Source organism: Platalea leucorodia, assembly GCF_965183815.1.
Source record: "Platalea leucorodia genome assembly, chromosome: W".
Classification (NCBI taxonomy): domain Eukaryota; kingdom Metazoa; phylum Chordata; class Aves; order Pelecaniformes; family Threskiornithidae; genus Platalea; species Platalea leucorodia.
In genome coordinates, this window is record NC_138859.1 from 34381912 (window position 1) to 34402192 (window position 20281).

The 20281-nt window shown below is 56.6% G+C and overlaps 2 protein-coding genes across 2 annotated transcripts; both read left to right on the top strand.

Annotated features, from left to right (window-relative positions):
- Window positions 1–7033: 7033 nt before the first annotated feature.
- LOC309601948 (adenosine 5'-monophosphoramidase HINT1-like) lies at window positions 7034–9161 on the top strand (the record flags this gene model as incomplete). Its single annotated transcript, XM_082335207.1, has 3 exons — window positions 7034–7273; window positions 8083–8187; window positions 8997–9161. Coding segments are annotated over 3 exons (510 nt in total), but the record flags the coding sequence as incomplete, so codon positions are not given.
- Window positions 9162–17651: 8490 nt separating this feature from the next.
- Window positions 17652–19767, top strand: LOC309601949 (adenosine 5'-monophosphoramidase HINT1-like; the record flags this gene model as incomplete). Its single annotated transcript, XM_082335208.1, has 3 exons — window positions 17652–17891; window positions 18689–18793; window positions 19603–19767. Coding segments are annotated over 3 exons (510 nt in total), but the record flags the coding sequence as incomplete, so codon positions are not given.
- Between the last annotated feature and the right edge of the window lie 514 nt (window positions 19768–20281).

Consider the following 20281-nt stretch of genomic DNA (forward strand, 5'->3'; position numbering starts at 1 on the left):
ATCCAGAGGGGCCTTGACGGGCTGGAGAAGTGGGCCCGTGCGATCCTCGTGAAGTTCCACAAGGCCAAGGGCAAGGTCCTGCGCCTGGGTCGGGGCAGTCCCCGATATCAGTACAGACTGGGTGATGAATGGGTTGAGAGCAGTCCTGCAGAGAAGGGCTCGGGGGTACCGGTGGACGAAAAATTGGATACGAGCTGGCAGTGTGCGCTTGCAGGCCAGAAAGCCAATCGAATCCTGGGCCGCGTAAACGGGAGCGTGGCCAGCAGGTCGAGGGAGGTGATTCTCCCCCTCTACTCCGCTCTCGTGAGAGCCCACCTGGAGTCCTGCGCCCAGCTCTGGGGTCCCCAGTACAAGACAGACGTGGACCTGTTAGAGCGGGTCCAGAGGAGGGCCACGAAAATGGTCAGAGGGCTGGAACACCTCTCCTATGACGAAAGGCTGAGGAGAAGAGAAGGCTCCGGGGAGACCTTATTGCGGCCTTTCAATACTTGAAGGGGGCTTATAAGAAAGATGGAGCAGCGGATAGTGTCTACCTAGCCTTCAGGAAGGCTTTTGACACCGTCTCCCGTAAGATCCTCGTAGAGAAGCTGATGAAGTAGGGGCTGGATGAGCGGACAGTGGGGTGGGTTGAAATCTGGCTGAACAGCTGGGCCCAGCGGGTGGTGATCAGTGGCATGAAGTCTAGTTGGAGGCCAGGAACGAGCGGTGGACCCCGGGGGTCAATGCTGGGCCCGATCCTGTTCAACATCCTAATTAACGATCCGGATGATGGGTAGGCAGGCAGACAGACAGACAGGCCCCTCAGCGAGTTTGCTGATGATACAAAACTGGGAGGAGCGGCTGATACACCAGGGGGTTGCGCTGCCGTCCAGAGGGCCCTCGACAGGCTGGAGAAACGGGCAGGCAGGAGCCTCGTGGGGTTCAACAAGGGGAAGCGCAAGGTCCTGCACCTGGGGAGGAACAACCCCATGCACCAGTATATGCTGGAGGCCGACCGGCTGGAAAGCAGCTTTGCAGAAAAGGACATGGGGGGCTCCCGGTGGACACCAAGTTGAACGTGAGCCGACAACGTGCCCTTGCCGCAAAGAAGGCTAAGGATATCCTTGGCCCGATATAGAGGCAAGCAGGGTTTATATATGTTACAACACAGTTGTGTAGCCCAATCGAATTGCTCGCTGTCCCCGGGGGTGCAGGGCACCACAGACCACCCTTGGGCGGCTTTGGGGGCACCGCCTGTTTTTCTAAAAGCCTCCTACCCAGCTTAGCGCAAATCCTAGCTTGATCTGCCCTCCAGCCCTCGAGCCACCAGTGCCGAACACACGCTTTGTATTTTATTTTCTCCCAGGAGGCGTGCAGCTTAGAAACGTCTGCAATTGAAGCGGGGCTTTCAGGGAACAATTTCGAGCAGCTTCTGTTGGTTCTGCGAAACGTTCTGAAAAGTTAAGGCCTGGCCTGCCCTGCCCTGCCCTGGCAAAAGCAGTCGTTTGACTGGAGGGAGCAGCACCAAAAAGCCACAAGCACGTTTGGGGCGGACTCGATGCGGTAATAAATAACAATAAATAGTCCTTCTAGCTACAACAGCCTCTTCTGAGACCTCGTTGCCCGCCCACGGGGTCGCAGCACTACACGGCACAGATCCCTCCACCCCCAGGCCGGATCCCTCCGCGCCCCGAGGGCACGCAAACTCCCCGAGCCCCGGTAAGCACCAGGTCGGCGAGGGCGGACCCGCCGAGGGGGCGAGGACAAGCGAAAACGACAGACGAGACAGCCAGTCGAGACGCGGGATCGGCCGGCGGCGATCTGGCGGCCCAATGGGCGCCGCGGAGGGCCTGGCCGAGTGGAGGAAGCGCGGGGGCGACAAGGGGCGTTGTCGTGGCTGACGAGATTCTCGGGGCGCGGGCCGCCCGGCCCGGTGGCGCCGCTTCTGTCTTCGGAAAGGTCATCGGCAAGGCGCTTCCCCGCCAACGTCATCGACGAGGACGAGGAGGTAGCCGCGGCTTTGCTCTGTGCGCGGTTCCCTTTCCCTGCCCTCCCCTCCCGTCCCCTTCCCTTCCCCCCCTCGCCCCTCCCCCCGCGCTCGCAGGCACCCTGAGCCGAGGACCCGTTGCGCGGTGCCCGGGAGCGCGGCAGGGCGGGTGGCGGCGTTGCTGCGGGTGGCTGGAGGGAGGGAGGGAGGGAGGGACGGGGGACGGGCGGGGCCTTTCTGGGTTGTGGCGCTCTCTACTGCACCATCCCTAAAACATCGCGCTTCTTCGGTGCCCCCCCCCCCCTTCCCCGGCTGCCGCGGCGCGTACTGGGTTGCTGGTGCTGTCCGGCTCGCCTCGGTTCCCAGCCCCACCGTGTCGTGCGTGCGCGCGCGCAGAGGAGGGCCTCTGACGGTAACGCACTTGGCGGCAGCCGCAGACGTTTGCCGCGTGATATCCCTTTGGCACCGCAAGTCGTGCAAAGTTTGCTGCTGCTGCTGCTGCTGCCGAGGGGTGGGAGTGGTCCTGCCTCGTGTAGGAGGATAGTCTTGAAACCTTAGATTAAGCACACGCAGTCAATCTCCTCGGGGCTTCCCGGTGTGCGTACGCACGCGCGTATGTATGTAAACAGCGAACGTCTGAGCAGTGACCGTAATGAGTTAATAGAAAGTACTAACATCGCGTAAGAGAAATCAGCGTTTCGGCTTGTGTTTGGGGTATCTGGTGATCTGCTTCTGTACGAGTTCAGTGGGGCATACTGATTTGCTGAAGCTATTACCTTTCTCTGAAGCCAATTGCGTTTTAACTGTTTTATACTCTTCCTCCAGCGCCTCGCGTTCCACGATCTTTCACCCCAAGCTCCGACGCTTGTCCTGGTCATGCCGAAGGAGCCAATTATCAGGTTATCTGAAGCAGAAGATTCTGGCGAATCTGTAAGTACCGTGGAAGCGTTCTGTACGCTAAACTGTACCTGTAATTAGTTCCGAATTTACTGGACTCTTTCCCCCTTGATAGGGCACAGTAGGCTGTTTGGGGTTTTCTGGCGCTATAATCCTTTGCCTCTAGCTTGCAACGGGATTGAGCTTTTTGACTAAAAGTAGTGATATAAAGCAATGCTCGTCCCTGGGTATGTACTTCTGGTGTAAAATGCGGTGTTGTTTTGGGGCGCAGTCTGATGCCTATCGTCATGGTTTGGAGTAAGAGCAGCAGTACTTCTTCTAATGCGGAGAAGAGGGCTTGGGGTTTTTGGCAGGTCAGGGCTGAGGAAGGGCAAAGCTGGTTGAGAGGTGCCGGGTGCTTTGCTCTTAGCTCTGAAAGTCAAGTTCAAAGGCTTTGTCAACCCATGCAAAGACAGCCTAAAGTTTCTTTTCCACCCGAATGGCTTATGTTGCCCGAAGGTATAATGGGGGCTTGAACCCGGAGACGAGCTTAGCTTCTGTGGCCGTTTTGTAGTCCGTTGCCGTCGAGCCTGAAAAAAAATTGCGTGGCTCTTTCCCCCGCCCCCCCCCAGTGTGCCTACTTGGTCTTTGTAGCTTTGCTTGGAAAATGTCAGTTGCAGGCGGACAGACAGTAATTTGAAGCGCAATGGTTGAATTGCTAGGAATTGGCGAACTGGTTTCTCTGGGTGGTTCTCTGCTCTCATGCCTTCCCTCCCTGCCCTCTCCCCTCTTTGCGTGTGGCTTTTGATTTTATTTATTTATGGTTTTGTACTTCCTTCTCCAGCTTCTTGGGCATCTAGTGATTGTTGGCAAGAAGCGTGCTGCTCACCTGGGCCTGACCAATGGATTCCGGACGGTTGCGGACGAAGGGCCCGAGGGTGGGCAGCCTGTCTGTCACGTACATCTACGTATTCTGGGTGGCCGTCAGTTGGGCTGGCCGCCTGGCTAAGATTTTTGCACCACAGGAGTTGCTGCACGTGTACAAATCGCCACCGAATGGATTTCGTCTGTTGCCCGTCAGTCTAGCCACTGTTGATGTCTAATTTTTTGTGACGTGTGCCTGTGGAAGGTAATAAAAGCTTTGAGCAGCAGTTGCACAATAAAGACTTAGCATGGGGATATCACCTCTGTCTGGTGCGTCTTACTGAGGGGAATAGTTCTGCAAGTTAAAATGGTGTCTCCCCGGAGTGTAAGTATGTGGAATGTTTCAGTCTGCTAACGGTGTTCTGTAGATAGATAGCGATTTGCCCAGTCACTTGAAGCGTGACGCTGGAACCGCTTGGCAGTCTCCTGCGTCTTGCAGGAAGCAGGCGCTTAGCTTTTTGGAAGTGGTACGCAAATGTACATAAAGCCAGCGTGGGCTGCTGCTAAAACTTTAGAAAATACTGTATGTGACGCTACAGGCGTGCCGTGCGAGGGTGGTTTCGGCACAGCGCAATGTGTTGGGAGCATCCAACTCCTGTTGGAGCGCTTTATCGATGGCCGTGTGATAAGGCCGCGTCGATATCCCTTTTCTGGTGAGGAGGGAGGCGGTAGGAGAAAAGAGTCGCTCTGAGTGGCAGCTGTGGTGCTTCCATAGCACAGTGGAATAGCTCTCTCTGTCACTTTGGGTCAGCTGTCCTGGCTCTGTCCCCTCCCAACCTCTTGCCCACCCCCAGCTTACTGGACTTTGGGGGTGGGGTGGTTGGAGAGACAGCCTCCATGCTGTGGGAGCGCTGCTGAAACATGGGTGTGTTATCAACGCCCTTCTAGCTACAGCTCCAAAGCGCAGCACTATGAGGGCCGATATTTCCCTGCTGCCTGTGGATCTGGCAGGTGGATATTTCCAGAAGGAACTTTTTCATCCTCTTTTCTCCCCCTGTCCTGTGGAAGAGGGGCAGCTGGGTGGACCCTTGGCAGCCGGTCAAGAAGCATAGGATCGTTTAGGTTGGAAAAGACCTTTAAGATCATCGAGTCCAACCGTTAACCTAACGCTGCCAGGTCCACCACTCAACCACGTCCCTGAGCACCACGTCTACACGTCTTTTAAATACCTCCAGGGATGGTAACTCAACCACTTGCCTCTGCGGCCTGTCCCAATGCTCGACAACCCTTTCGGTGAAGAAATTTTTCCTAATACCCAATCTAAACCTCCCCTGGCGCAACTTGGGGCCGTTTCCTCTCGTCCTATCGCTTGTTTCTTGGGAAAAGAGACCGAGCCCCACCTCGCTACGACCTCCTTTCAGGTAGTTGTAGAGAGCGATGAGGTCTCCCTGTACCATTTAATACCGTTTAATATCTTCATCAATGACATAGCTAGTGGGATTGAGCGCGCCCTCTGCGAGGTTGCGGACGACGCTAAGCTGAGTGGTGCAGCTGATACTCTAGAGGGAAGGGATGCCATCCAGAGGGGCCTTGACGGGCTGGAGAAGTGGGCCCGTGCGATCCTCGTGAAGTTCCACAAGGCCAAGGGCAAGGTCCTGCGCCTGGGTCGGGGCAGTCCCCGATATCAGTACAGACTGGGTGATGAATGGGTTGAGAGCAGTCCTGCAGAGAAGGGCTCGGGGGTACCGGTGGACGAAAAATTGGATACGAGCTGGCAGTGTGCGCTTGCAGGCCAGAAAGCCAATTGAATCCTGGGCCGCGTAAACAGGAGCGTGGCCAGCAGGTCGAGGGAGGTGATTCTCCCCCTCTACTCCGCTCTCGTGAGAGCCCACCTGGAGTCCTGCGCCCAGCTCTGGGGTCCCCAGTACAAGACAGACGTGGACCTGTTAGAGCGGGTCCAGAGGAGGGCCACGAAAATGGTCAGAGGGCTGGAACACCTCTCCTCCTATGACGAAAGGCTGAGGAGAAGAGAAGGCTCCGGGGAGACCTTATTGCGGCCTTTCAATACTTGAAGGGGGCTTATAAGAAAGATGGAGCAGCGGATAGTGTCTACCTAGGCTTCAGGAAGGCTTTTGACACCGTCTCCCGTAAGATCCTCGCAGAGAAGCTGATGAAGTAGGGGCTGGATGAGCGGACAGTGGGGTGGGTTGAAATCTGGCTGAACAGCTGGGCCCAGCGGGTGGTGATCAGTGGCATGAAGTCTAGTTGGAGGCCAGGAACGAGCGGTGGACCCCGGGGGTCAATGCTGGGCCCGATCCTGTTCAACATCCTAATTAACGATCCGGATGATGGGTAGGCAGGCAGACAGACAGACAGGCCCCTCAGCGAGTTTGCTGATGATACAAAACTGGGAGGAGCGGCTGATACACCAGGGGGTTGCGCTGCCGTCCAGAGGGCCCTCGACAGGCTGGAGAAACGGGCAGGCAGGAGCCTCGTGGGGTTCAACAAGGGGAAGCGCAAGGTCCTGCACCTGGGGAGGAACAACCCCATGCACCAGTATATGCTGGAGGCCGACCGGCTGGAAAGCAGCTTTGCAGAAAAGGACGTGGGGGGCTCCCGGTGGACACCAAGTTGAACGTGAGCCGACAACGTGCCCTTGCCGCAAAGAAGGCTAAGGATATCCTTGGCCCGATATAGAGGCAAGCAGGGTTTATATATGTTACAACACAGTTGTGTAGCCCAATCGAATTGCTCGCTGTCCCCGGGGGTGCAGGGCACCACAGACCACCCTTGGGCGGCTTTGGGGGCACCGCCTGTTTTTCTAAAAGCCTCCTACCCAGCTTAGCGCAAATCCTAGCTTGATCTGCCCTCCAGCCCTCGAGCCACCAGTGCCGAACACACGCTTTGTATTTTATTTTCTCCCAGGAGGCGTGCAGCTTAGAAACGTCTGCAATTGAAGCGGGGCTTTCAGGGAACAATTTCGAGCAGCTTCTGTTGGTTCTGCGAAACGTTCTGAAAAGTTAAGGCCTGGCCTGCCCTGCCCTGCCCTGGCAAAAGCAGTCGTTTGACTGGAGGGAGCAGCACCAAAAAGCCACAAGCACGTTTGGGGCGGACTCGATGCGGTAATAAATAACAATAAATAGTCCTTCTAGCTACAACAGCCTCTTCTGAGACCTCGTTGCCCGCCCACGGGGTCGCAGCACTACACGGCACAGATCCCTCCACCCCCAGGCCGGATCCCTCCGCGCCCCGAGGGCACGCAAACTCCCCGAGCCCCGGTAAGCACCAGGTCGGCGAGGGCGGACCCGCCGAGGGGGCGAGGACAAGCGAAAACGACAGACGAGACAGCCAGTCGAGACGCGGGATCGGCCGGCGGCGATCTGGCGGCCCAATGGGCGCCGCGGAGGGCCTGGCCGAGTGGAGGAAGCGCGGGGGCGACAAGGGGCGTTGTCGTGGCTGACGAGATTCTCGGGGCGCGGGCCGCCCGGCCCGGTGGCGCCGCTTCTGTCTTCGGAAAGGTCATCGGCAAGGCGCTTCCCCGCCAACGTCATCGACGAGGACGAGGAGGTAGCCGCGGCTTTGCTCTGTGCGCGGTTCCCTTTCCCTGCCCTCCCCTCCCGTCCCCTTCCCTTCCCCCCCTCGCCCCTCCCCCCGCGCTCGCAGGCACCCTGAGCCGAGGGCCCGTTGCGCGGTGCCCGGGAGCGCGGCAGGGCGGGTGGCGGCGTTGCTGCGGGTGGCTGGAGGGAGGGAGGGAGGGTGGGAGGGAGGGACGGGGGACGGGCGGGGCCTTTCTGGGTTGTGGCGCTCTCTACTGCACCATCCCTAAAACATCGCGCTTCTTCGGTGCCCCCCCCCCCCTTCCCCGGCTGCCGCGGCGCGTACTGGGTTGCTGGTGCTGTCCGGCTCGCCTCGGTTCCCAGCCCCACCGTGTCGTGCGTGCGCGCGCGCAGAGGAGGGCCTCTGACGGTAACGCACTTGGCGGCAGCCGCAGACGTTTGCCGCGTGATATCCCTTTGGCACCGCAAGTCGTGCAAAGTTTGCTGCTGCTGCTGCTGCCGAGGGGTGGGAGTGGTCCTGCCTCGTGTAGGAGGATAGTCTTGAAACCTTAGATTAAGCACACGCAGTCAGTCTCCTCGGGGCTTCCCGGTGTGCGTACGCACGCGCGTATGTATGTAAACAGCGAACGTCTGAGCAGTGACCGTAATGAGTTAATAGAAAGTACTAACATCGCGTAAGAGAAATCAGCGTTTCGGCTTGTGTTTGGGGTATCTGGTGATCTGCTTCTGTACGAGTTCAGTGGGGCATACTGATTTGCTGAAGCTATTACCTTTCTCTGAAGCCAATTGCGTTTTAACTGTTTTATACTCTTCCTCCAGCGCCTCGCGTTCCACGATCTTTCACCCCAAGCTCCGACGCTTGTCCTGGTCATGCCGAAGGAGCCAATTATCAGGTTATCTGAAGCAGAAGATTCTGGCGAATCTGTAAGTACCGTGGAAGCGTTCTGTACGCTAAACTGTACCTGTAATTAGTTCCGAATTTACTGGACTCTTTCCCATCCCCCCCTTTCCCCCTTGATAGGGCACAGTAGGCTGTTTGGGGTTTTCTGGCGCTATAATCCTTTGCCTCTAGCTTGCAACGGGATTGAGCTTTTTGACTAAAAGTAGTGATATAAAGCAATGCTCGTCCCTGGGTATGTACTTCTGGTGCAAAATGCGGTGTTGTTTTGGGGCGCAGTCTGATGCCTGTTGTCATGGTTTGGAGTAAGAGCAGCAGTACTTCTTCTAATGCGGAGAAGAGGGCTTGGGGTTTTTGGCAGGTCAGGGCTGAGGAAGGGCAAAGCTGGTTGAGAGGTGCCGGGTGCTTTGCTCTTAGCTCTGAAAGTCAAGTTCAAAGGCTTTGTCAACCCATGCAAAGACAGCCTAAAGTTTCTTTTCCGCCCGAATGGCTTATGTTGCCCGAAGGTATAATGGGGGCTTGAACCCGGAGACGAGCTTAGCTTCTGTGGCCGTTTTGTAGTCCGTTGCCGTCGAGCCTGAAAAAAATTGCGTGGCTCTTTCCCCCGCCCCCCCCCCCCCCAGTGTGCCTACTTGGTCTTTGTAGCTTTGCTTGGAAAATGTCAGTTGCAGGCGGACAGACAGTAATTTGAAGCGCAATGGTTGAATTGCTAGGAATTGGCGAACTGGTTTCTCTGGGTGGTTCTCTGCTCTCATGCCTTCCCTCCCTGCCCTCTCCCCTCTTTGCGTGTGGCTTTTGATTTTATTTATTTATGGTTTTGTACTTCCTTCTCCAGCTTCTTGGGCATCTAGTGATTGTTGGCAAGAAGCGTGCTGCTCACCTGGGCCTGACCAATGGATTCCGGACGGTTGCGGACGAAGGGCCCGAGGGTGGGCAGCCTGTCTGTCACGTACATCTACGTATTCTGGGTGGCCGTCAGTTGGGCTGGCCGCCTGGCTAAGATTTTTGCACCACAGGAGTTGCTGCACGTGTACAAATCGCCACCGAATGGATTTCGTCTGTTGCCCGTCAGTCTAGCCACTGTTGATGTCTAATTTTTTGTGACGTGTGCCTGTGGAAGGTAATAAAAGCTTTGAGCAGCAGTTGCACAATAAAGACTTAGCATGGGGATATCACCTCTGTCTGGTGCGTCTTACTGAGGGGAATAGTTCTGCAAGTTAAAACGGTGTCTCCCCGGAGTGTAAGTATGTGGAATGTTTCAGTCTGCTAACGGTGTTCTGTAGATAGATAGCGATTTGCCCAGTCACTTGAAGCGTGACGCTGGAACCGCTTGGCAGTCTCCTGCGTCTTGCAGGAAGCAGGCGCTTAGCTTTTTGGAAGTGGTACGCAAATGTACATAAAGCCAGCGTGGGCTGCTGCTAAAACTTTAGAAAATACTGTATGTGACGCTACAGGCGTGCCGTGCGAGGGTGGTTTCGGCACAGCGCAATGTGTTGGGAGCATCCAACTCCTGTTGGAGCGCTTTATCGATGGCCGTGTGATAAGGCCGCGTCGATATCCCTTTTCTGGTGAGGAGGGAGGCGGTAGGAGAAAACAGTCGCTCTGAGTGGCAGCTGTGGTGCTTCCATAGCACAGTGGAATAGCTCTCTCTGTCACTTTGGGTCAGCTGTCCTGGCTCTGTCCCCTCCCAACCTCTTGCCCACCCCCAGCTTACTGGACTTTGGGGGTGGGGTGGTTGGAGAGACAGCCTCCATGCTGTGGGAGCGCTGCTGAAACATGGGTGTGTTATCAACGCCCTTCTAGCTACAGCTCCAAAGCGCAGCACTATGAGGGCCGATATTTCCCTGCTGCCTGTGGATCTGGCAGGTGGATATTTCCAGAAGGAACTTTTTCATCCTCTTTTCTCCCCCTGTCCTGTGGAAGAGGGGCAGCTGGGTGGACCCTTGGCAGCCGGTCAAGAAGCATAGGATCGTTTAGGTTGGAAAAGACCTTTAAGATCATCGAGTCCAACCGTTAACCTAACGCTGCCAGGTCCACCACTCAACCACGTCCCTGAGCACCACGTCTACACGTCTTTTAAATACCTCCAGGGATGGTAACTCAACCACTTGCCTCTGCGGCCTGCCCCAATGCTCGACAACCCTTTCGGTGAAGAAATTTTTCCTAATACCCAATCTAAACCTCCCCTGGCGCAACTTGGGGCCGTTTCCTCTCGTCCTATCGCTTGTTACTTGGGAAAAGAGACCGAGCCCCACCTCGCTACGACCTCCTTTCAGGTAGTTGTAGAGAGCGATGAGGTCTCCCTGTACCGTTTAATACCGTTTAATATCTTCATCAATGACATAGCTAGTGGGATTGAGCGCGCCCTCTGCAAGGTTGCGGACGACGCTAAGCTGAGTGGTGCAGCTGATACTCTAGAGGGAAGGGATGCCATCCAGAGGGGCCTTGACGGGCTGGAGAAGTGGGCCCGTGCGATCCTCGTGAAGTTCCACAAGGCCAAGGGCAAGGTCCTGCGCCTGGGTCGGGGCAGTCCCCGATATCAGTACAGACTGGGTGATGAATGGGTTGAGAGCAGTCCTGCAGAGAAGGGCTCGGGGGTACCGGTGGACGAAAAATTGGATACGAGCTGGCAGTGTGCGCTTGCAGGCCAGAAAGCCAATCGAATCCTGGGCCGCGTAAACGGGAGCGTGGCCAGCAGGTCGAGGGAGGTGATTCTCCCCCTCTACTCCGCTCTCGTGAGAGCCCACCTGGAGTCCTGCGCCCAGCTCTGGGGTCCCCAGTACAAGACAGACGTGGACCTGTTAGAGCGGGTCCAGAGGAGGGCCACGAAAATGGTCAGAGGGCTGGAACACCTCTCCTCCTATGACGAAAGGCTGAGGAGAAGAGAAGGCTCCGGGGAGACCTTATTGCGGCCTTTCAATACTTGAAGGGGGCTTATAAGAAAGATGGAGCAGCGGATAGTGTGTACCTAGCCTTCAGGAAGGCTTTTGACACCGTCTCCCGTAAGATCCTCGTAGAGAAGCTGATGAAGTAGGGGCTGGATGAGCGGACAGTGGGGTGGGTTGAAATCTGGCTGAACAGCTGGGCCCAGCGGGTGGTGATCAGTGGCATGAAGTCTAGTTGGAGGCCAGGAACGAGCGGTGGACCCCGGGGGTCAATGCTGGGCCCGATCCTGTTCAACATCCTAATTAACGATCCGGATGATGGGTAGGCAGGCAGACAGACAGACAGGCCCCTCAGCGAGTTTGCTGATGATACAAAACTGGGAGGAGCGGCTGATACACCAGGGGGTTGCGCTGCCGTCCAGAGGGCCCTCGACAGGCTGGAGAAACGGGCAGGCAGGAGCCTCGTGGGGTTCAACAAGGGGAAGCGCAAGGTCCTGCACCTGGGGAGGAACAACCCCATGCACCAGTATATGCTGGAGGCCGACCGGCTGGAAAGCAGCTTTGCAGAAAAGGACGTGGGGGGCTCCCGGTGGACACCAAGTTGAACGTGAGCCGACAACGTGCCCTTGCCGCAAAGAAGGCTAAGGATATCCTTGGCCCGATATAGAGGCAAGCAGGGTTTATATATGTTACAACACAGTTGTGTAGCCCAATCGAATTGCTCGCTGTCCCCGGGGGTGCAGGGCACCACAGACCACCCTTGGGTGGCTTTGGGGGCACCGCCTGTTTTTCTAAAAGCCTCCTACCCAGCTTAGCGCAAATCCTAGCTTGATCTGCCCTCCAGCCCTCGAGCCACCAGTGCCGAACACACGCTTTGTATTTTATTTTCTCCCAGGAGGCGTGCAGCTTAGAAACGTCTGCAATTGAAGCGGGGCTTTCAGGGAACAATTTCGAGCAGCTTCTGTTGGTTCTGCGAAACGTTCTGAAAAGTTAAGGCCTGGCCTGCCCTGCCCTGCCCTGCCCTGGCAAAAGCAGTCGTTTGACTGGAGGGAGCAGCACCAAAAAGCCACAAGCACGTTTGGGGCGGACTCGATGCGGTAATAAATAACAATAAATAGTCCTTCTAGCTACAACAGCCTCTTCTGAGACCTCGTTGCCCGCCCACGGGGTCGCAGCACTACACGGCACAGATCCCTCCACCCCCAGGCCGGATCCCTCCGCGCCCCGAGGGCACGCAAACTCCCCGAGCCCCGGTAAGCACCAGGTCGGCGAGGGCGGACCCGCCGAGGGGGCGAGGACAAGCGAAAACGACAGACGAGACAGCCAGTCGAGACGCGGGATCGGCCGGCGGCGATCTGGCGGCCCAATGGGCGCCGCGGAGGGCCTGGCCGAGTGGAGGAAGCGCGGGGGCGACAAGGGGCGTTGTCGTGGCTGACGAGATTCTCGGGGCGCGGGCCGCCCGGCCCGGTGGCGCCGCTTCTGTCTTCGGAAAGGTCATCGGCAAGGCGCTTCCCCGCCAACGTCATCGACGAGGACGAGGAGGTAGCCGCGGCTTTGCTCTGTGCGCGGTTCCCTTTCCCTGCCCTCCCCTCCCGTCCCCTTCCCTTCCCCCCCTCGCCCCTCCCCCCGCGCTCGCAGGCACCCTGAGCCGAGGACCCGTTGCGCGGTGCCCGGGAGCGCGGCAGGGCGGGTGGCGGCGTTGCTGCGGGTGGCTGGAGGGAGGGTGGGAGGGACGGGGGACGGGCGGGGCCTTTCTGGGTTGTGGCGCTCTCTACTGCACCATCCCTAAAACATCGCGCTTCTTCGGTGCCCCCCCCCCCCTTCCCCGGCTGCCGCGGCGCGTACTGGGTTGCTGGTGCTGTCCGGCTCGCCTCGGTTCCCAGCCCCACCGTGTCGTGCGTGCGCGCGCGCAGAGGAGGGCCTCTGACGGTAACGCACTTGGCGGCAGCCGCAGACGTTTGCCGCGTGATATCCCTTTGGCACCGCAAGTCGTGCAAAGTTTGCTGCTGCTGCTGCTGCCGAGGGGTGGGAGTGGTCCTGCCTCGTGTAGGAGGATAGTCTTGAAACCTTAGATTAAGCACACGCAGTCAGTCTCCTCGGGGCTTCCCGGTGTGCGTACGCACGCGCGTATGTATGTAAACAGCGAACGTCTGAGCAGTGACCGTAATGAGTTAATAGAAAGTACTAACATCGCGTAAGAGAAATCAGCGTTTCGGCTTGTGTTTGGGGTATCTGGTGATCTGCTTCTGTACGAGTTCAGTGGGGCATACTGATTTGCTGAAGCTATTACCTTTCTCTGAAGCCAATTGCGTTTTAACTGTTTTATACTCTTCCTCCAGCGCCTCGCGTTCCACGATCTTTCACCCCAAGCTCCGACGCTTGTCCTGGTCATGCCGAAGGAGCCAATTATCAGGTTATCTGAAGCAGAAGATTCTGGCGAATCTGTAAGTACCGTGGAAGCGTTCTGTACGCTAAACTGTACCTGTAATTAGTTCCGAATTTACTGGACTCTTTCCCATCCCCCCCTTTCCCCCTTGATAGGGCACAGTAGGCTGTTTGGGGTTTTCTGGCGCTATAATCCTTTGCCTCTAGCTTGCAACGGGATTGAGCTTTTTGACTAAAAGTAGTGATATAAAGCAATGCTCGTCCCTGGGTATGTACTTCTGGTGCAAAATGCGGTGTTGTTTTGGGGCGCAGTCTGATGCCTGTTGTCATGGTTTGGAGTAAGAGCAGCAGTACTTCTTCTAATGCGGAGAAGAGGGCTTGGGGTTTTTGGCAGGTCAGGGCTGAGGAAGGGCAAAGCTGGTTGAGAGGTGCCGGGTGCTTTGCTCTTAGCTCTGAAAGTCAAGTTCAAAGGCTTTGTCAACCCATGCAAAGACAGCCTAAAGTTTCTTTTCCGCCCGAATGGCTTATGTTGCCCGAAGGTATAATGGGGGCTTGAACCCGGAGACGAGCTTAGCTTCTGTGGCCGTTTTGTAGTCCGTTACCGTCGAGCCTGAAAAAAATTGCGTGGCTCTTTCCCCCGCCCCCCCCCCCCCCAGTGTGCCTACTTGGTCTTTGTAGCTTTGCTTGGAAAATGTCAGTTGCAGGCGGACAGACAGTAATTTGAAGCGCAATGGTTGAATTGCTAGGAATTGGCGAACTGGTTTCTCTGGGTGGTTCTCTGCTCTCATGCCTTCCCTCCCTGCCCTCTCCCCTCTTTGCGTGTGGCTTTTGATTTTATTTATTTATGGTTTTGTACTTCCTTCTCCAGCTTCTTGGGCATCTAGTGATTGTTGGCAAGAAGCGTGCTGCTCACCTGGGCCTGACCAATGGATTCCGGACGGTTGCGGACGAAGGGCCCGAGGGTGGGCAGCCTGTCTGTCACGTACATCTACGTATTCTGGGTGGCCGTCAGTTGGGCTGGCCGCCTGGCTAAGATTTTTGCACCACAGGAGTTGCTGCACGTGTACAAATCGCCACCGAATGGATTTCGTCTGTTGCCCGTCAGTCTAGCCACTGTTGATGTCTAATTTTTTGTGACGTGTGCCTGTGGAAGGTAATAAAAGCTTTGAGCAGCAGTTGCACAATAAAGACTTAGCATGGGGATATCACCTCTGTCTGGTGTGTCTTACTGAGGGGAATAGTTCTGCAAGTTAAAACGGTGTCTCCCCGGAGTGTAAGTATGTGGAATGTTTCAGTCTGCTAACGGTGTTCTGTAGATAGATAGCGATTTGCCCAGTCACTTGAAGCGTGACGCTGGAACCGCTTGGCAGTCTCCTGCGTCTTGCAGGAAGCAGGCGCTTAGCTTTTTGGAAGTGGTACGCAAATGTACATAAAGCCAGCGTGGGCTGCTGCTAAAACTTTAGAAAATACTGTATGTGACGCTACAGGCGTGCCGTGCGAGGGTGGTTTCGGCACAGCGCAATGTGTTGGGAGCATCCAACTCCTGTTGGAGCGCTTTATCGATGGCCGTGTGATAAGGCCGCGTCGATATCCCTTTTCTGGTGAGGAGGGAGGCGGTAGGAGAAAACAGTCGCTCTGAGTGGCAGCTGTGGTGCTTCCATAGCACAGTGGAATAGCTCTCTCTGTCACTTTGGGTCAGCTGTCCTGGCTCTGTCCCCTCCCAACCTCTTGCCCACCCCCAGCTTACTGGACTTTGGGGGTGGGGTGGTTGGAGAGACAGCCTCCATGCTGTGGGAGCGCTGCTGAAACATGGGTGTGTTATCAACGCCCTTCTAGCTACAGCTCCAAAGCGCAGCACTATGAGGGCCGATATTTCCCTGCTGCCTGTGGATCTGGCAGGTGGATATTTCCAGAAGGAACTTTTTCATCCTCTTTTCTCCCCCTGTCCTGTGGAAGAGGGGCAGCTGGGTGGACCCTTGGCAGCCGGTCAAGAAGCATAGGATCGTTTAGGTTGGAAAAGACCTTTAAGATCATCGAGTCCAACCGTTAACCTAACGCTGCCAGGTCCACCACTCAACCACGTCCCTGAGCACCACGTCTACACGTCTTTTAAATACCTCCAGGGATGGTAACTCAACCACTTGCCTCTGCGGCCTGCCCCAATGCTCGACAACCCTTTCGGTGAAGAAATTTTTCCTAATACCCAATCTAAACCTCCCCTGGCGCAACTTGGGGCCGTTTCCTCTCGTCCTATCGCTTGTTACTTGGGAAAAGAGACCGAGCCCCACCTCGCTACGACCTCCTTTCAGGTAGTTGTAGAGAGCGATGAGGTCTCCCTGTACCGTTTAATACCGTTTAATATCTTCATCAATGACATAGCTAGTGGGATTGAGCGCGCCCTCTGCAAGGTTGCGGACGACGCTAAGCTGAGTGGTGCAGCTGATACTCTAGAGGGAAGGGATGCCATCCAGAGGGGCCTTGACGGGCTGGAGAAGTGGGCCCGTGCGATCCTCGTGAAGTTCCACAAGGCCAAGGGCAAGGTCCTGCGCCTGGGTCGGGGCAGTCCCCGATATCAGTACAGACTGGGTGATGAATGGGTTGAGAGCAGTCCTGCAGAGAAGGGCTCGGGGGTACCGGTGGACGAAAAATTGGATACGAGCTGGCAGTGTGCGCTTGCAGGCCAGAAAGCCAATCGAATCCTGGGCCGCGTAAACGGGAGCGTGGCCAGCAGGTCGAGGGAGGTGATTCTCCCCCTCTACTCCGCTCTCGTGAGAGCCCACCTGGAGTCCTGCGCCCAGCTCTGGGGTCCCCAGTACAAGACAGACGTGGACCTGTTAGAGCGGGTCCAGAGGAGGGCCACGAAAATGGTCAGAGGGCTGGAACACCTCTCCTCCTATGACGAAAGGCTGAGGAGAAGAGAAGGCTCCGGGGAGACCTTATTGCGGCCTTTCAATACTTGAAGGGGGCTTATAAGAAAGATGGAGCAGCGGATAGTGTGTACCTAGCCTTCAGGAAGGCTTTTGACACCGTCTCCCGTAAGATCCTCGTAGAGAAGCTGATGAAGTAGGGGCTGGATGAGCGGACAGTGGGGTGGGTTGAAATCTGGCTGAACAGCTGGGCCCAGCGGGTGGTGATCAGTGGCATGAAGTCTAGTTGGAGGCCAGGAACGAGCGGTGGACCCCGGGGGTCAATGCTGGGCCCGATCCTGTTCAACATCCTAATTAACGATCCGGATGATGGGTAGGCAGGCAGACAGACAGACAGGCCCCTCAGCGAGTTTGCTGATGATACAAAACTGGGAGGAGCGGCTGATACACCAGGGGGTTGCGCTGCCGTCCAGAGGGCCCTCGACAGGCTGGAGAAACGGGCAGGCAGGAGCCTCGTGGGGTTCAACAAGGGGAAGCGCAAGGTCCTGCACCTGGGGAGGAACAACCCCATGCACCAGTATATGCTGGAGGCCGACCGGCTGGAAAGCAGCTTTGCAGAAAAGGACGTGGGGGGCTCCCGGTGGACACCAAGTTGAACGTGAGCCGACAACGTGCCCTTGCCGCAAAGAAGGCTAAGGATATCCTTGGCCCGATATAGAGGCAAGCAGGGTTTATATATGTTACAACACAGTTGTGTAGCCCAATCGAATTGCTCGCTGTCCCCGGGGGTGCAGGGCACCACAGACCACCCTTGGGTGGCTTTGGGGGCACCGCCTGTTTTTCTAAAAGCCTCCTACCCAGCTTAGCGCAAATCCTAGCTTGATCTGCCCTCCAGCCCTCGAGCCACCAGTGCCGAACACACGCTTTGTATTTTATTTTCTCCCAGGAGGCGTGCAGCTTAGAAACGTCTGCAATTGAAGCGGGGCTTTCAGGGAACAATTTCGAGCAGCTTCTGTTGGTTCTGCGAAACGTTCTGAAAAGTTAAGGCCTGGCCTGCCCTGCCCTGCCCTGCCCTGGCAAAAGCAGTCGTTTGACTGGAGGGAGCAGCACCAAAAAGCCACAAGCACGTTTGGGGCGGACTCGATGCGGTAATAAATAACAATAAATAGTCCTTCTAGCTACAACAGCCTCTTCTGAGACCTCGTTGCCCGCCCACGGGGTCGCAGCACTACACGGCACAGATCCCTCCACCCCCAGGCCGGATCCCTCCGCGCCCCGAGGGCACGCAAACTCCCCGAGCCCCGGTAAGCACCAGGTCGGCGAGGGCGGACCCGCCGAGGGGGCGAGGACAAGCGAAAACGACAGACGAGACAGCCAGTCGAGACGCGGGATCGGCCGGCGGCGATCTGGCGGCCCAATGGGCGCCGCGGAGGGCCTGGCCGAGTGGAGGAAGCGCGGGGGCGACAAGGGGCGTTGTCGTGGCTGACGAGATTCTCGGGGCGCGGGCCGCCCGGCCCGGTGGCGCCGCTTCTGTCTTCGGAAAGGTCATCGGCAAGGCGCTTCCCCGCCAACGTCATCGACGAGGACGAGGAGGTAGCCGCGGCTTTGCTCTGTGCGCGGTTCCCTTTCCCTGCCCTCCCCTCCCGTCCCCTTCCCTTCCCCCCCTCGCCCCTCCCCCCGCGCTCGCAGGCACCCTGAGCCGAGGACCCGTTGCGCGGTGCCCGGGAGCGCGGCAGGGCGGGTGGCGGCGTTGCTGCGGGTGGCTGGAGGGAGGGTGGGAGGGACGGGGGACGGGCGGGGCCTTTCTGGGTTGTGGCGCTCTCTACTGCACCATCCCTAAAACATCGCGCTTCTTCGGTGCCCCCCCCCCCCTTCCCCGGCTGCCGCGGCGCGTACTGGGTTGCTGGTGCTGTCCGGCTCGCCTCGGTTCCCAGCCCCACCGTGTCGTGCGTGCGCGCGCGCAGAGGAGGGCCTCTGACGGTAACGCACTTGGCGGCAGCCGCAGACGTTTGCCGCGTGATATCCCTTTGGCACCGCAAGTCGTGCAAAGTTTGCTGCTGCTGCTGCTGCCGAGGGGTGGGAGTGGTCCTGCCTCGTGTAGGAGGATAGTCTTGAAACCTTAGATTAAGCACACGCAGTCAGTCTCCTCGGGGCTTCCCGGTGTGCGTACGCACGCGCGTATGTATGTAAACAGCGAACGTCTGAGCAGTGACCGTAATGAGTTAATAGAAAGTACTAACATCGCGTAAGAGAAATCAGCGTTTCGGCTTGTGTTTGGGGTATCTGGTGATCTGCTTCTGTACGAGTTCAGTGGGGCATACTGATTTGCTGAAGCTATTACCTTTCTCTGAAGCCAATTGCGTTTTAACTGTTTTATACTCTTCCTCCAGCGCCTCGCGTTCCACGATCTTTCACCCCAAGCTCCGACGCTTGTCCTGGTCATGCCGAAGGAGCCAATTATCAGGTTATCTGAAGCAGAAGATTCTGGCGAATCTGTAAGTACCGTGGAAGCGTTCTGTACGCTAAACTGTACCTGTAATTAGTTCCGAATTTACTGGACTCTTTCCCATCCCCCCCTTTCCCCCTTGATAGGGCACAGTAGGCTGTTTGGGGTTTTCTGGCGCTATAATCCTTTGCCTCTAGCTTGCAACGGGATTGAGCTTTTTGACTAAAAGTAGTGATATAAAGCAATGCTCGTCCCTGGGTATGTACTTCTGGTGCAAAATGCGGTGTTGTTTTGGGGCGCAGTCTGATGCCTGTTGTCATGGTTTGGAGTAAGAGCAGCAGTACTTCTTCTAATGCGGAGAAGAGGGCTTGGGGTTTTTGGCAGGTCAGGGCTGAGGAAGGGCAAAGCTGGTTGAGAGGTGCCGGGTGCTTTGCTCTTAGCTCTGAAAGTCAAGTTCAAAGGCTTTGTCAACCCATGCAAAGACAGCCTAAAGTTTCTTTTCCGCCCGAATGGCTTATGTTGCCCGAAGGTATAATGGGGGCTTGAACCCGGAGACGAGCTTAGCTTCTGTGGCCGTTTTGTAGTCCGTTACCGTCGAGCCTGAAAAAAATTGCGTGGCTCTTTCCCCCGCCCCCCCCCCCCCCAGTGTGCCTACTTGGTCTTTGTAGCTTTGCTTGGAAAATGTCAGTTGCAGGCGGACAGACAGTAATTTGAAGCGCAATGGTTGAATTGCTAGGAATTGGCGAACTGGTTTCTCTGGGTGGTTCTCTGCTCTCATGCCTTCCCTCCCTGCCCTCTCCCCTCTTTGCGTGTGGCTTTTGATTTTATTTATTTATGGTTTTGTACTTCCTTCTCCAGCTTCTTGGGCATCTAGTGATTGTTGGCAAGAAGCGTGCTGCTCACCTGGGCCTGACCAATGGATTCCGGACGGTTGCGGACGAAGGGCCCGAGGGTGGGCAGCCTGTCTGTCACGTACATCTACGTATTCTGGGTGGCCGTCAGTTGGGCTGGCCGCCTGGCTAAGATTTTTGCACCACAGGAGTTGCTGCACGTGTACAAATCGCCACCGAATGGATTTCGTCTGTTGCCCGTCAGTCTAGCCACTGTTGATGTCTAATTTTTTGTGACGTGTGCCTGTGGAAGGTAATAAAAGCTTTGAGCAGCAGTTGCACAATAAAGACTTAGCATGGGGATATCACCTCTGTCTGGTGTGTCTTACTGAGGGGAATAGTTCTGCAAGTTAAAACGGTGTCTCCCCGGAGTGTAAGTATGTGGAATGTTTCAGTCTGCTAACGGTGTTCTGTAGATAGATAGCGATTTTCCCAGTCACTTGAAGCGTGACGCTGGAACCGCTTGGCAGTCTCCTGCGTCTTGCAGGAAGCAGGCGCTTAGCTTTTTGGAAGTGGTACGCAAATGTACATAAAGCCAGCGTGGGCTGCTGCTAAAACTTTAGAAAATACTGTATGTGACGCTACAGGCGTGCCGTGCGAGGGTGGTTTCGGCACAGCGCAATGTGTTGGGAGCATCCAACTCCTGT